General features: G+C 39.0%; 1 protein-coding gene across 9 annotated transcripts in view; it reads right to left on the bottom strand.

Annotated features, from left to right (window-relative positions):
* phf21aa (PHD finger protein 21Aa) overlaps positions 1-15,224 on the bottom strand; it is a 27,074-nt gene extending 11,850 nt beyond the window's left edge. For 3 of the 9 annotated variants that reach the window (XR_013796562.1, XR_013796563.1, XM_079604102.1), the window contains exons 1-13: positions 14,924-15,209; positions 7,890-7,944; positions 7,271-7,360; positions 7,086-7,118; positions 6,904-6,969; positions 4,624-4,767; positions 3,481-3,726; positions 3,118-3,201; positions 1,932-2,189; positions 682-840; positions 535-586; positions 365-444; positions 216-273 (exon numbers count right to left, since the gene is read on the bottom strand). Coding sequence is in view for 6 of the 9 variants with exons in the window: in XM_079604102.1 (XP_079460228.1) it covers positions 216-273; positions 365-444; positions 535-586; positions 682-840; positions 1,932-2,189; positions 3,118-3,201; positions 3,481-3,726; positions 4,624-4,767; positions 6,904-6,969; positions 7,086-7,118; positions 7,271-7,360; positions 7,890-7,919 (1,300 nt within the window). In the remaining 3 variants the exon portion in view is untranslated. Of the gene's footprint in view, positions 1-215; positions 274-364; positions 445-534; positions 587-681; positions 841-1,931; positions 2,190-3,117; positions 3,202-3,480; positions 3,727-4,623; positions 4,768-6,903; positions 6,970-7,085; positions 7,119-7,270; positions 7,361-7,889; positions 7,945-14,289; positions 14,454-14,923 lie in introns of those variants that run through there. The other 6 variants (XM_079604103.1, XR_013796561.1, XM_079604105.1 and 3 more) reach the window with 6 other exon arrangements.

Genomic DNA, 15,224 nt, shown 5'->3' with positions numbered 1-15,224 from the left:
GTGTTGTAGTTTGTGAAACAAACATGTGAAAAAAACGACAAAGTTTGCTAGGCGTTAATTTCGCGATAAAAAAAATTGACGCCGTTAAAATGGGTTTGCGTTAAAGTCGTTAATAACGCGTTAACTGACAGCCCTAGTTTTGACACTTCTCCTCAATAAACCACACAGAGTATCTAATATAGGCACAGAGAGAAAGCGTGATTGGCTGAACTCACCTCTCTTCCTGCTGGACTGGTTTATGGAACTCAGATACGACATTGAGCTCTTTTTCCGCTGAAACACACACAAGCACGGTTCATTCCATCAGATATCTCCAATCTGTTTGCATTGAACTGCTCGTTTAATGCATGTGTATGTTTGTTACCTCTGGTTCAAACATGGCTCCGCTATATATTGGATTTGCTGTTGTACGTCTCTTACGCTCCTGACGCCTGCTCTGAATCTCTACACAAACATAGTGGGAAAGGTCAATACACATTCATTCACGCACACAAACAAACACGGACACAGACAGACACATTTCATTCTCCTGACCTTCTAAATAGTCGCGTGTGACCAGTCCCAGAGACAACATGAAGGCCAGTTTCTGTGGAAAGAATGCGTGTCATTATCTCAGTAATGATCATCATTTACATCACCATACTCATCAATTTCTTCATTATAAACATAAAAGTACTTTACCAGAGGGCTCTCCTGATGTTTGGAGGAAGGAGTGTGTGTGTTGGTGGGAGCAGGTGAAGATGGTGTATGTAAGGACAGTGGAGGAGAAGTGTGTGTAGGCGTGTCTGGAGAGATGAGCAATGAAGTCTTTGGCTCTGTCGCATATTCTACTGCGGGTATCTGAAGAAGAAACAAAGATGTATTAATACATGCACTACCATTCAAAAGTTTGGGGTCGGTTAGACTTTTAGTTTTTGAAAAGTCTCTTATGCTCACCAAGGCTGCATTTATTTGATCAAAAACACATTAAAAACAGTAATATTGTGAAATATTATTACAGCACACAATACTTGTTTTCTATTGTAACATTTTAAAACGTAATTTATTTCTGTGATGCAAAGCTGAATTTTCCACAGCAATTACTCCAGTCTTCAGAGTCACATCATTCTAATTTGGTGCTTTCAAGAAACATTTCAGTCATGGGCTAATGGTTATCGAGTCTGACTGCTAACACAGAGGTTGCTGGTTAGATTCCAGTACCGGCAGTAAATGACTGAGGTGCCCTTGAGCAAGGCACCTAACCCCCAATCACTCCCTGGGCGCCACAGCATAAAAGCTACCCACTGCTTCGGATGTGTATCACGGTTTGCAGAGTGTGTGTGTTCACTACTCCTAATGTGTGTGCACTAACTTGGACGGGTTAAATGCAGAGGACAAATTCTGAGTATGGGTTACCATACTTGGACTTCACATGTCACTTTTTCACTTTTCATTATCAATGTTGAAAACAGTTGTGTTGCTTAATATGTTTGTGGAAACAGAACAGTTGGGTTGCAACCGTGACACATTTGTTTCAAGATTATTTGATGAATATAAATTTAAAAAGAACTGCATTTATTTTAAATATAAATCGTCATTTGTCTTTCCTATTGACTTTTGAACGATAGTGCACCTAGACCAGGGGTCACCAAACTAGGCCCTGGAGGGCCGCTGTCCTGCAGAGTTTAGCTCCAACCAGGTCCAACACACCAGCCTGAAAGTTTCTAGTATGCCTAGTGAGACCTTGATTAGCTGGTTCAGGTGTGTTTAATTGGGGTTGGAGTTAAACTCTGCAGGACAGCGGCCCTCCAGGACCGAGTTTGGTGACACCTGACCTAGACAGTATTAGAAGGAGATGGACCAATATGGCTGTGTGAACTGACTTTCCTTTTTTTCCATGTAATTAATGTTTTAGAGTAAACTTAAATACATAAAGTGTGAATTTCCCTCACCGTGTTGTCAGAGCTTGGTCTGTTGTGAGGTAACTGCTGTGTGCGTGTCTGCACAGACGGCTGCATGTGTGTAGATGGGGAGATCAGGATGCTTGTGTTGTTAGAGCTGTTGGGGCAGGGCAGGCCATTGAGGATACGCATCTGCTGGACGTGACCAGACGAAGGGAGGGCAGTGCTCAGTAACACCGGCGACTGCAAGGTTTGCACAGAGATCTGACCAGCAGCTGGAGACAAAGACGCTGGGGGTTTTGGCCTGACCTGCTCACACACAGGAAAAAAAATTACAATTATTTGTGGAATAAATGGAGAAATAAAAAGGTGGACCGTGAAAAAAAAATCTGAAAAGTGATGCTCAACTCGGCGGTTTAACAGCAGCAGACTAATATACAACAAACAACAAATATATTCCCTACTATTCCACAACACCACTAACACCAGCTCCCCTCCAATTCAAACAAAAGTTGTCTACACATTGACTATTATTTTATAATATAATTAGTTACTATAAAATAATGTTTAATTATTTATTATGCATAACTTTATCTCCTGGTTTTCATCCATCAAGTTCTGAATAAAAGGAGAAAATAATAAAAATAAAATAAAGAGAAAGTAAATTAAATGGAGGAATGACTGATGACAATTCAGCTTTGCCATCACAGGAATAAATTCTATTTTAAAATACACTCAAATAAGAAAACCATTATTTTAAATGAATAATATTTGACCGTTTTTACTGTCTTTTTGATCAAATATATACCGGTACATATAGTCTCGGTGAGCATAAGAGACTTTATCTTACCAACCCAAAACATTTGAATGGTAGTGTACCACTATGTGATTTTGGTTATACCAACCAACCCTAGCATATATGGACACACACAACATACCACAGAGAATAGCACAGAATACTGCCGGAGAGAAATCAGGGATAAGGATCACTTTACTGTAGGGTCAAAAGCAACAGCCAAAGCAGGAATTGCAAATGTCACGACTATGCAAGCACACAGAAATTAAATCCAGGGCAAGAAAACAAGATGGGGCAAGAAGAAAATATCACACAGAAAAGTAACACCTGCAGTTAAAAAAAAAAAACAAGACACATAGATGCACACTAACACTTAGCAGTTAGGGTTTTTCACTAGCCCAGCCAGGCATTAGGGTGTGAAGGGTTTCTATGGAAACAAACCTGCGGTAGAGTGGCTGGTCGAGTTGTCTGTCTGGTTGGTGGGACAAACTGAGGAACTTTGATTGTTTGGGAAGCAGCTTGCACCTGTGACAAGACCGCCCATTTAGACACCCTTACTTAACTAACCTGTCCAACATACATCCTACAACAAATAACTTTAACCATTTAAGCCACAGATATAATAGAACAATTGTGTCTAAAATCTAAAGAACCAACCCTGAGCTTTTGGGTTCTAGGTTAAATGTGACAGCCTAAATATTTCTTCCCTCCTCATATGCAGTTTGCTAAACAAGAGGGAATAAGAAAACAAAACTCTTCTTGTTCAGTAACAAGAGACTCAAAACAGCTTTGAGAAATACTTACAACAATGGTGCTATTGGATATGACTCGTACTGGCTCTGCTCCCTGATTGGTCGGTTGGATGACCGGCTGGAAGTTTACTAGGGATTTTTGAGGATCTGAGCTAGGAGGGCCTGCAAGGAGTGCGTTGCCAAGGGTCGTCACCACGGTGATAGTAGGTGCTGGTGTCATGATGATAGGTGAGGAGGGGGTGGCAGCTCTCAGTACCAGAGGTAGAGTCTTTGAAGCAATGACAGGGGGCACAGAGCTCTACAGGGTCACAAACACATACACCGTTGGAAACATGATCTCTTTTTTCTTTTATAGGCAAGTTCTTCTTACTGAACATAATGATCTGCCACTCATCTCTTTATAATGAAAAATGCCACTGTGATAATGTCACTGGAGCTACTGAGAGTATAAATGTCACTTTTGCCTTGATGACATATCTAAAAAGAAAGTGACGCATGTCAGAGCTTATTTTAGCAAATACCAAATAAATATTTAGTCTCCCCCAAAGACCAGTTGGCAATCCCCCCCATCCCCTGCCCTCAAACCAAACTGAACTGAAACCATGACCCCAAAACCGCAATACGAACCAAACCATAAAAAAAACTTAAATCATTACACCCCTAGTAGCTATTGAGTCTCTCAAGATCAGTTCAATTCATGAATAAATCATTCAGACCACTGACACAAAAAGAACTGATTCATAGAATCTACTTCTCGTGAACTTTCATGAATATGCCAAAGAGAGCTAGGGCAGATGTCAAGTGGATAACAAAATTTAACTTTTAGCCTGTTCCACACACAAAGCAATAATATGGCCTCAGGAGTAACTTTACATGGACCACTTTTATGGTGCTTTTGTGCCCTGAAAGCCTCAAAGATTAGCCTAATCACACATAAAAGTCAACACAATACTAAAAAATTCTGAATTATATTTCTAAATGGACAATTTTAGGGTGCTTTTTTGTTGCAATTTTGGCACTTGACAGCCCAGGCCTTCATCCCTTTTGTGTTCTCCAATAGAAAGAAAGTCATTTGGGTTTGGATTTTTTTTTTTTTTTAGTTTTTGGTGAACTAATCCTTTAAATGTTCAGCAAAGACAAGGCTTTGTCTTTTAAGAAGTCCCTGGATGCAGTTTCTTGTGAGTTATGTGGGTACCTGTGGAGTAGCTAGGCTGGCAGCAGGCAGAGGCGTCTGTGTGATGAGCAAGGTAGACGTTTGCCCATCGGCTTGCAGCGTCTGCAGCTTCATATCTTCCTGTTTGACCAGTAGATCTCTCCTTAACTGCTCCACAACCTTTTTCTGAGGGAGAAAGAGAGAACAAGTGCCTGTTCATTTTTTGTGTGTTCTGTCACTCGTACCTGCAATGAAGTCTCTCTCACTCAAGCTCTCTTTCTGCCTGCTGTTGTCATGTTGGATTTTGGCCCGTTTGCGCTGACAGAAAGTGAGAACATGGAATCCCTACAACTAAACTTCACTCTCTCTTTGTCTCTTTTTCTATCAGTCAGGGGGGCAACAGTAATCTACCTTCAAAAACATCTTAAAAGTGTTTTAAGAAACCGGATTATTGCATTACAGCCATAAATTAGCGAGCCATGTCCAGTATACAGCTGAAAGGACTGTCACCACATTTGCTTCTTCAAATAATTAAAGGACAGATATATTGAAGTAAGAAATTGAAGTATTATAGATTCATTTATTTATCCTTACAAAAAAAATTCTATTTTTGTATAAGGATCTTTTTTTTGTTCTTTTTTTTTTGTTCTTTAGTAGTAATGTGTTTTTCTATTGAAGTACTTCCTTCTATATACTTCTAATACTTCCAGTTTCATGCGCAGAGACCTTATCAACTTTTATTGTATTTGAACAAAAACAGTTGAATCATTCTTTAAAATAAATTGTATTCTCCAAATGAAAGTAAGCTATACAGGTTAAGGAATGTTTTGAATATTTTTTTTGGCTGACCTATCCTTTTAAGAGTCTAAACGATGACAGATAGCATTCACCTTTAAAGGGTGAAATGTTCATGTTTAAACTTATGATACATAAAAAAAAAATTCTCTATTAGAAGAGTTCCCACATAAGAATAACTAGATAATTAGCATTTATAAGAACACACCTACATTTGCATAATAACTCAAAACACTCTTAGGCACAACTTTTAAAATAGAAATGATTTAGTGACGTGTGGCAAGTTCTTTAGTAACTTACATGATGATGAACAGGAAAGAAATGGAAGTCTCAAGTAAACGTAGAGGAATGAAAAATTAAAGTTCTAGCTGATAATAAACATACTTGCACACTTATTGAGCTCTGTTATAACTGTGCAAATGAGAAATTACAGTGAGAAAACAGAATGTGATTCTAAATGACATGATCATTCCTCCTCTCAATGCAATTCATTTGAAGCCATTTACTGTTTGTGTTACAGTTCAGCATCAAAAAATTTGCACACACACGTACACATACACATGACCACGTGTACACAAAGCAACATTAAAAGAGTATGGATCCATAACAATCAAAAAGAGAAGACAGAAGGAGGAAGATATCAAAAGTTTACTGCATTAAGGCTTTACTTAATGCAGGCTACAAATGTGCAATACAGCTTGTTTGTGTTCAGCCGAGTATGTGTTGATTCTGTAACCAGTGAAGACAGAGTGACAGTTACATTAATGAATATGAACACAACCCCCCAGCACAGTCCTCTCACTGATTATAGCTTTAACAGGCTTCCTCCACCATCTGTTAGACTCACATACTCCTAGATCTGGGAGAATTCCACCGGACACCGAATGTGTTTGAGCGAGGAAGGCAGCACAGAGCACACTTTATTAAATAGTGCTGCAGGCTGATACATTTCTGAAGCTCTGAGAGGGTTGACTTATTCCCTTTTCTCTGCAGAAGGAGAGATGATCTCAGGTGTGGTTTCCCCCCTGTTGGTGGCAGCTGCTTTATTCTGTAACTTTAAAAGGCTTTAAGATGCTAATTAAAATTCATCTCTGCTGCCACTGCCAGCAATCTGCAACACATCTTTCTCCATCTCCTCCACAGAACTTCGGGTTCTGTACAGTTAGCTCAATCGGACAACAGTACGCCACGTAATCATCCCCAGCAGACATTAATCATCAGTTACAGAAATGTCAAAGAAAAGGGGGAGAATCGATTTGCGCATGTTTGTGTGTTGGCAAATAGTTCATTTGGCAACACAAAACCACAACGCACAAATCACACCACAAATGTTCAGCACAATACAACACAAAACAATGCCATGATGTAACACAGGTTTCATAACCAAACAAGATCGCCTCATTTTCTCGGGACACACAAGGAGGTAAAGACTTTCAGACCCCAAGTAATTGAACTGATCAAGACATGTGTACGTTCGTAGAGAACACTGATATGGCAGCAGGTGTTCTCTCAGAGAGCAGCTCTCACCTGCCGCTCACTCAGCGCTGTGATCTTGGCCTGCAGGTCACGGAGCTGCAGCTTCAGATCTGCATTCTGTACAAAGAACACACACACTCCTCCCTAATACACTAGTCCAGTGGCCGGTATATGAGAGCGTATCGATCAAACAGTAACGTAAGTGAGGGACATGTTCAGTGAGGGAGACGCACCTGTGGATCTTGCTTCATCTGGCTCACGAGTTTCTGCAAGAAAGAGAAGAAAGTTTTAGCACTCTCAGGAGTGGGTGACACATGCTGATGCAGTGACCTCTAGAGGACGACGAGGGTACTGCAGCCGCAACAATTACACACTCAATCCATATGGTGTGCAGGGAGCGGGAGGGCGGTGGGGATACCTGATGGATCTGGATTTCCACTTTGAGTGCTTCCTGTAAATTTTGTAGTTCCATAATCGATCTCTTCTTCCCAAAACCCAACACAGCTGCCTGGCGTATAAAAGGAAGAGAGCAGATATTCCATCATTAATTGAGATGTTATTGAATGACTAAGTATATATATTTTAAAAAAGAGGTAAAAGAGCTTCTTGCGGTCTCACAGTGTGCATGACCATGCCATGACAGATCTGTTAGTGTGCTTGTGCGAGTGTGTGTAAATCTGCTCAGTGTTAGTAGGATATATCTCTGTGTACTGATTCAATCAAAACTACTCTCATCAAAATCCTGCCTGAACACCAAGGATCAAACTGAACAGCACTCTTTTGCACATACACAATCCTGTTTTCTCCTGCTGTCATTCTTCTTTGGGAGGAAATGATGCTGACGCATGCATTAACTGTTTCCTTCACTCCTCTTCAGAACTGTGTAGCTATGCTGCTCTTTTGAGTAATAGTACTACTAAGGGTATTTCTGGAAAACATTTAAATTAATTAGCTAACCAATGAAACGCCATAAAGCAGACCATCACAGTTGTGTCAGAATGTGTGCACCCCCCTTATGACAATGGTTTATTCTATACCTTCCCAACGTCTGCCGTCTTGAACACCATCCAACTGGCAGAGTGGGGGGTGGAGCTGGAATAGACAAGAGAGGATGGTAAGGACTGGAGCACACACACATTTGCACACAGTAGCGCTCCGGAGAGTGACTAATCTACATCATAGCAATATTGAAAAAAAGATGTCAGCAGGAATATTTTAAGTGCAAGCTTTGTGGATAAAGATTTGGGCTGCATGCAAAAATTGCAGATTCAAAGCAATGCTTCTTTATACACTCAAGTTAAACACTCAAAGGAATAATTCACCCCAAAAATGAAACTTCTGTCATCATTTACTCACCCTCATGTCACTCCAAACCTGTGTGACTTATTTTTCCTCTGTGGAACACAAAGATTATTAAACCCCGAATACTATTGAACCCCACAGACTTTCACTGTACAGGCAAACATCTCTTCAAAATGTCTTCTTTTGTGTTCCGCAAAATAAAGAAAATATTTAAGTCTGAAACCAAATGAGGGCGAGTAAATGATGATTTTTTTCAATCAAGGTTCCTAAAATGGACAACTACAAATTGCTTCTGTGAAAAAGTTTCCCCAGAACCTACGTTCCTAGCACAATGTCCTGAAACAACATTTACAGAGACATGAGGTGTTTCTTAACACCAGGTACACAAAGACTTGCCAAGTTCGATTTAGGAGAACGAACTCCGGAGGACGGGAGGACGCAAGTCCGGTAATTCTACAAATGGAACAGCAGCGTTCATGATAGCGTCACTGGCCACTCCGGTTATCTCAGTATGTATATTTTACGCAACAATAAAATTAAATATGTTATAAAACACCACTCTGCCTCGTTTCGTTAAACATTAATAGCCACACAAATGTGGTTCAGGAAATGCATACATTGATTATCTTCACTGCATGTATATTTATAACAAAACAAAATATAAACCACAACCCTGCCTCTTTTTGTTTACATTTTAAAAATATGAAACATAATAATACATCCTTTAGGTAATATGTGAATATGTACTGATGATCTTCACTGTAATAAAATGAAATATGACAAAACACAACCCAGTCTCTTTTTGTTAAATGTCAGTTTTAATGATTAATAATACCCATTATAAAAATATTTATTAGGTATAAGAAACTATAAAAATAAGAAATAAAGCCAACCAAACAATTCAGTACAAAACGTACAAAGTCAGCGCTCTAGTAGGCTACAATGGTAAAGTTAAACAGCATAATATATATATATATATATATATATATATATATAGGCTATACATAAGTTCTGAAACTTCACTTTGCCCTCAGCCAAAACAATTTGCTCGGGGAACAAATGATAGATTCATGAGACCAAAGATCGCCCGTTAGACATACACAAGACGAATTATATCAAGTTTAACCACTACAGAGACATCAAAGCCAGCGGCAAACGTCAGAAGGACTAGCCGAGGTACGGCTGTTCCAGGCGGGGTTAATGAGCCCGGACCTCGACACTACAAAAATACTAGATACAATTTTCAATAGGCGCTATCTTTATCAATAAACCACATACTTGAGCTTTACTACATTTACATTCTACAACTACATTCTCGCTTGAAAAACTCCATTTTGTGATGCAATAACAGTAGTATTTTTAAATGACACAGGTTTTATCCTCTGCTATTGATGCTAGATGCACTGTACTACTTGGCTAACGTGAACTTTTAATTGAAACAGTACTTGGGCAGCGAGTGATGATGTTTCACAAATCCACAAGAACACAAGTACATATAAGAACGCATATTGAGAAACGGCTTTCTTTTTTTGACTGGTCCAGCTAAGGAACAAGCACGTTCTATAGTAAACTAAGAGGTGATTGGCTCATTTAACAGCTACATGTTGAGTTGCGAAGCCTCCATCAAAAACTATAAAGAGGTACTATAGCCACCATATGTTTTCATCCATTCATACATGTATAAGTGGACTGTCTCTGTCTTATAATGTCTTTGCATTTGTAATGCCAGTGCAAATGTACTCACTTCCTGCTTTCTCTGGTTTGTTTGAGCTGTTATTTTTTGTTCTCAGTACTTGTGTCTCACAGAATCAGTCTCTGTCTCTGCCACAGATCATCACTCTCTTCTCATCAGAATGAAAGCAGAGACTACCAGATGGGCACTCCACACACAGAGCTTCTCACTCATCTACAGAGTGGCATCCTCCTCTATCTGTAGTGCACCAGTCACTGATCTGATATTTAAGCAAAATAATATTTAAAAAAAAAATCATACAATGAATCTTACAAACCAGCAGAAAGTAGATGTAATGTGTCTTATTAATCCTGCATTATAAGTGTCCATATAATAGTTTAACAGTATAGGCTAAGTTGCACAGCAGAGCAAAAGAGGGCTATTTTCTGGGACTTCTCTATTCAGTGAGGGCAAAGAGCCAAAGTGATCATAACACACACTACACCTGCCTGATCAGACTGGCACACCATACCTTAACCTGTTGGCTCAGTAAATGTGCTGAAGCACAAGTAATTCAGAACTACTCTTCAGAGAAAGGGAACATTTGATACACCCTTCCTCGTTCTCTGTCCAATGCTTGCACTCAAACCTAATCAAATTTAACCAAACTTTTACAATGCCTCTACTCAACCAAAGCAGTTTTTACAATACCGCCCTCTTATCAAAGCAGCTTCATTACCACGTAATACACTCATACAACACAGTATATGCTAGCATTTTCATAAGCTCACGTGTTGATATAATCCTTTATGATGATGAAGGTGAACAGATTGCTATCTGCAATGACTCTTACCCAGCTCTAAAACTTCTTTAGACTTCTTAAATTATATACATTACTAGAGTGTAGCAGAGATTACATATTTTTGTAGGCCAAACCCCAGAAACAAGCTGGCATTTTAGCACTTCTGATTTCATCACCCTTGGTTAAATGCCTGAAATAAAGAGTGATTAACACAAGCTCAAGATACTTCCTTGTCTAACGACATAAAATACATCAGAAATACCCCAAGCTTTTTCTTGTCTTACAAAAGGCAAACAAGTGGCTAAGGTTGTTGGATAAATCACACTGACCAGGTAAGCTCATCTACTCACTACTAGTCCGCTTTTACAGCCTCATTGTGTTTATAATCATGCTCTTGCAAACTACTAACATAAACGTTCAGGGAAAATGTGTTTTGTGTTGAGTTTATTTGTAAAGATTATCAAGATGAATAAAATGTGTAAGAATCCTGAACTTTTGCTGGTCACAGAGCTTATTTTCTGCAATAATCCAAAAGGCAATGGAAAATTGGTCAACAAAAATACATCACTGCAGCACTCTAAAAGGGACCTATTATGCTAAATTCAATTTTACATGGAGTTTGAACATAAATATGTGTTGGCAGTGTGTGTACACAACCACCCTACAATGATAAAAATACACTCACTCCTTTTTCAAATCCCCATGAATCATAACCCGTGTCTCAGAATTAGCCGTTCAGTTTCTATGCAATGTGACGTCACATTGAACAGGCCCCACCCACGACTGCCAATGGACTCAGCACTATTGGCCTTTATCACAGTCCGCGTGTTGTTACATCCTGCTCCGATTAGTAGCGTAAATTAATTTCCACCTGCATTATTGTCAATAGACGGACGCCAATTTTAAGAAGAAACGTACACTAATTTAGTTGAACTTAACAATAAACGTCAATATTTAAATCCAGAGGAATCATCGGACTGATTCGATTTGATTTTTAATGTTATGTTTATTTGCATTATATTACCACCCATTATTGTCTACACAGTATAATGCTATCCAATCATTGCACTCAAACATGGAGAATATGACTCGTTTACGATGATCAAACCATATATTTTGAATAAATGTCTCTGGGGTGTAAATGTTCCTTTATTTAAACAACTTTAATTTGATCTAATTACTGATGATTGCATCTTAAAGTAGCCTGAGTGCATAAAATAATTTGAACGTTTAATAAGTTTCCCCCAAAATAGACGTTAGTCGTAATTAATATTTTAAGATTTGTCTAATTCTAATGCTCTTTAATATGATGTTGTTTGTATTGTATTCTTGCAGTTCTGCAACAAAATAAGGTGATCAGACTCTGAAGTTCTGCGCTTACACAGCATGGCTTGCGCGTTCCCTTCAAATCACAAAATATGCATCAGAATATTGAGACAACTTTTTTCTTTGTTTCACAATACCCAATTAATCATTGCAAACTGAGGTTGGTGTCTTTAGAAGAAGTTTTACGTAACATGAGTTTTTGGAATTTTACACAAATCAAAACAATCCCATTCTATGGGCACAGCCATTGATGCAGGCTGCAGCAGAAGCGGTTTTACGCTCCTATTTGAAGCTTCCGCTTTTCAAACACGAAAGTGTGATAAAGGCCTATTAGCATAGACCCCTCCCTGAGTGAGCTATAAACAGTCCGCCATGTTTATCTCCTTGCCAGAGCAATTAACAGCAACATACAAGTAAGAAATGTATTCTTATTAAAGCTACTAAAGTTATTCAACCAAGGGAAACGAGTGATTTTCTGTTTTTCTTTTGTTGTTTGATTAATATTAACAGCATATCAGTAGGTGAATATTACGCTGCTTTCACTAATACACATATCTAATATTCACATGCGATTTATTTACTCTCTGTTTACATTCAAAGACATAACCTACGGTTTATGTGAACTTTGTGTCTTTTTGAAATAAACTTGTGTGATGTGACAGCCCAATACGACGTGAAAGATAACTTAGTTTCATACTCACGGGATGCGCCGTCTGACAGCCAGCTTTCTGTGCGCGTGCTTCGGATGTGTGCGCTCAGAAAACCATCTATCAGAAGTTTAATGGCTTTAAAACGCATGCAGATAATAAACTTTCATGGTGATGAACTGCAATATCACGTTAGCTTGACCACGATTGAGCTGAAACTTCAGAGACATTCTAGGGACACCTGAGACTTATATTAGGCTACATCTTGTAAAAAGGGGCATAGAATTAGAAACAAGTTGAGTTGGGGTGAAGGAGGAATGTCAGATTTGACAATTTGTTGCTTAAACAAGGTAAACTGCTGCTTAGCCTAGATTGTGTCTTGTTGAAACTATATTCTATAGTCTATATTTATATTTAACTATAAATTGCCATTTATTGTAGTCTTTATAACCTTTGCATCACTCCATCAATCTGTTCATAATCTTCTGTCCAAGTCTTCAGAACATCCATCCATCCATTCTCCAAAGCCCTCAACTCATGGCCAGTCTCTTCAGAACAGAGTAGCATAATTTAAATGTTTAAGAACTAAAATCCGATTATTAATTACAATTTTTAGGGCATAATTTTAGCTTAAGCAGATACTCTGCAAGTCAATTCCTGTCTGTGCTTTATTGGCCAAAGTCTGCTTATTGCTGAGAGCATGAACATATAGCCTACATCATGTAAATATCTGGATACACATTGTGAGTATCTATGATACGTTTAATCCTTAAATGGTTTATGTATCCAGGGGGGAAACAGACATTTGAGAAACTGGGGGGAAGGCAGGGAGTGCGTGGGCCTGATGTCTGAAAAGATACTGAAAAAGAAGGCCCCAAAACCACTTAGGTCAAGTGACTTGGTATAAAAACTCTGGCATCCACTCACCATCTTTATGTGAAAGTAACATGACGACAGCATGCAGTGAGAAAACCACTAAACAGGAGGTAAACACTGATCTTTTACACAATATGTAGCCTATGTGTAGAACTGAAAATAAAAGCAATATTTATTAGAAAATAATAAAACTACATTATTGAAGTCCTAATTTATTGAAAAATATAAATAAATTATTGCACATTAAATTATGAAATGTAAACTGGATGAATTGGTGACCCATTGCAGGAAAAAAGCAGGTGGAGTTAAGAGGAAGAAACAAACATAAAAATGGCTGTACAGTCAACATAGTTTATAATGGAAGAGAACAGCCGCACATTAATAAAACATGACAAAGCTGAAGAGAAGAAAAACCTGTAACGTTAGGCCCATTATTTTATAACTTCGAAGGCCTAGTTACATGTAATAATTTTAAGCTAAAAAATATATAGAAAAACAGGGTGTGATTTTTTTGATGAGGAACGAACAACCATACTGTTTGACGGCTATACAGTACTGAACCTAATAACCAAAACATCACTAATAAAAAAAACACACACACACACACACATTTACAGACTGCGAAAGGAGCTCATGACGGTCCAGTCGTTAAAGCGGACCGAGCGCCATCTGAAAGCTTGAGAAAGGTCATCATCATCATCATCATTAGCGTTCCAACGCATCCACACCGGAAACAGCACCATCACTTTATATACTCACACAATCACACATCAAACTCACTACACACGGCCTACAACTTTCCTCCACCTTACCACAGAACAGATTTTAGGAGACTTCATGAAAGCGAGCTCGCGTTTGTGCAGATATGTCAAGGCGTGGTGCCGAGAACACGAACTGGAAAAAATCTTTCATGATCACACGTCTTGTCGCCCTAGCGGCTCTTAACAATAATAGTAGCTCAACACCGCGCGAGCTCAACACCAAGAGTACCGATACACACTTTATTGTGTTTATGGCTCGAGATTTCGTCCCTTGCTCTAATGAATGTAAATGTAAGCGCAAAGTGCATTTATAATGGCATCCCATGACTGTTTCACGGCATGCTGTGAAAACTACGGCACGCGCTGGAATCACATTTTCAACCATATTATTCCAGTTCTGTTAAGCAAGTGTCGTTTAAAGGGTGTTTGGGTGCCATTCGATGTGTTATTGTGTAACGGTTGTAAGTTATAACGTTTCGTTGACTGCAGCTGCACTCTCTCTCTCTCTCTCTCCTGCAACTCCTACAATAAAGAGAAATGAACAAAACCCCCCTGCGCTGCCTCTGCGCTTTCACATCCACTCAAATCAGTACCAGCACAATCAAATAAAGAACGCTAAAAGAGTTGCAAGACACCGTTCCCAAAAGTTCACAAGATGAAGATGAAAAAACCAAGGCGCACTTACCCTTGTACTCACTCCTCCAGCAGTCAAACACCGATCTTCATACACTTACACACACACTCACCAATTATTTAAATATATATCTACAAACAGCCGGGCATTTCACCACTAAAACCTTATCCCACGGATGAATTCGCTCCCTTTTGCGCCCTAAAGTTTTGTACAGTGTAACAGAAGGAATCTTCGCTTTGTTCGCTTGATTTTTAACCATAAATACATAAAAAGACAGAAACTGATATACAAAACAAGAACTCTTCTTCCATCCCATTCACCCCCAGCTTGTGCGCTCGGCGTATCAATGCGC

Source organism: Phoxinus phoxinus, assembly GCF_949152265.1.
Source record: "Phoxinus phoxinus genome assembly, chromosome: 2".
Lineage (NCBI taxonomy): Eukaryota > Metazoa > Chordata > Actinopteri > Cypriniformes > Leuciscidae > Phoxinus > Phoxinus phoxinus.
Note: the sequence above shows the minus strand (reverse complement) of the source record. Positions and strands in the feature narration are given on the sequence as shown.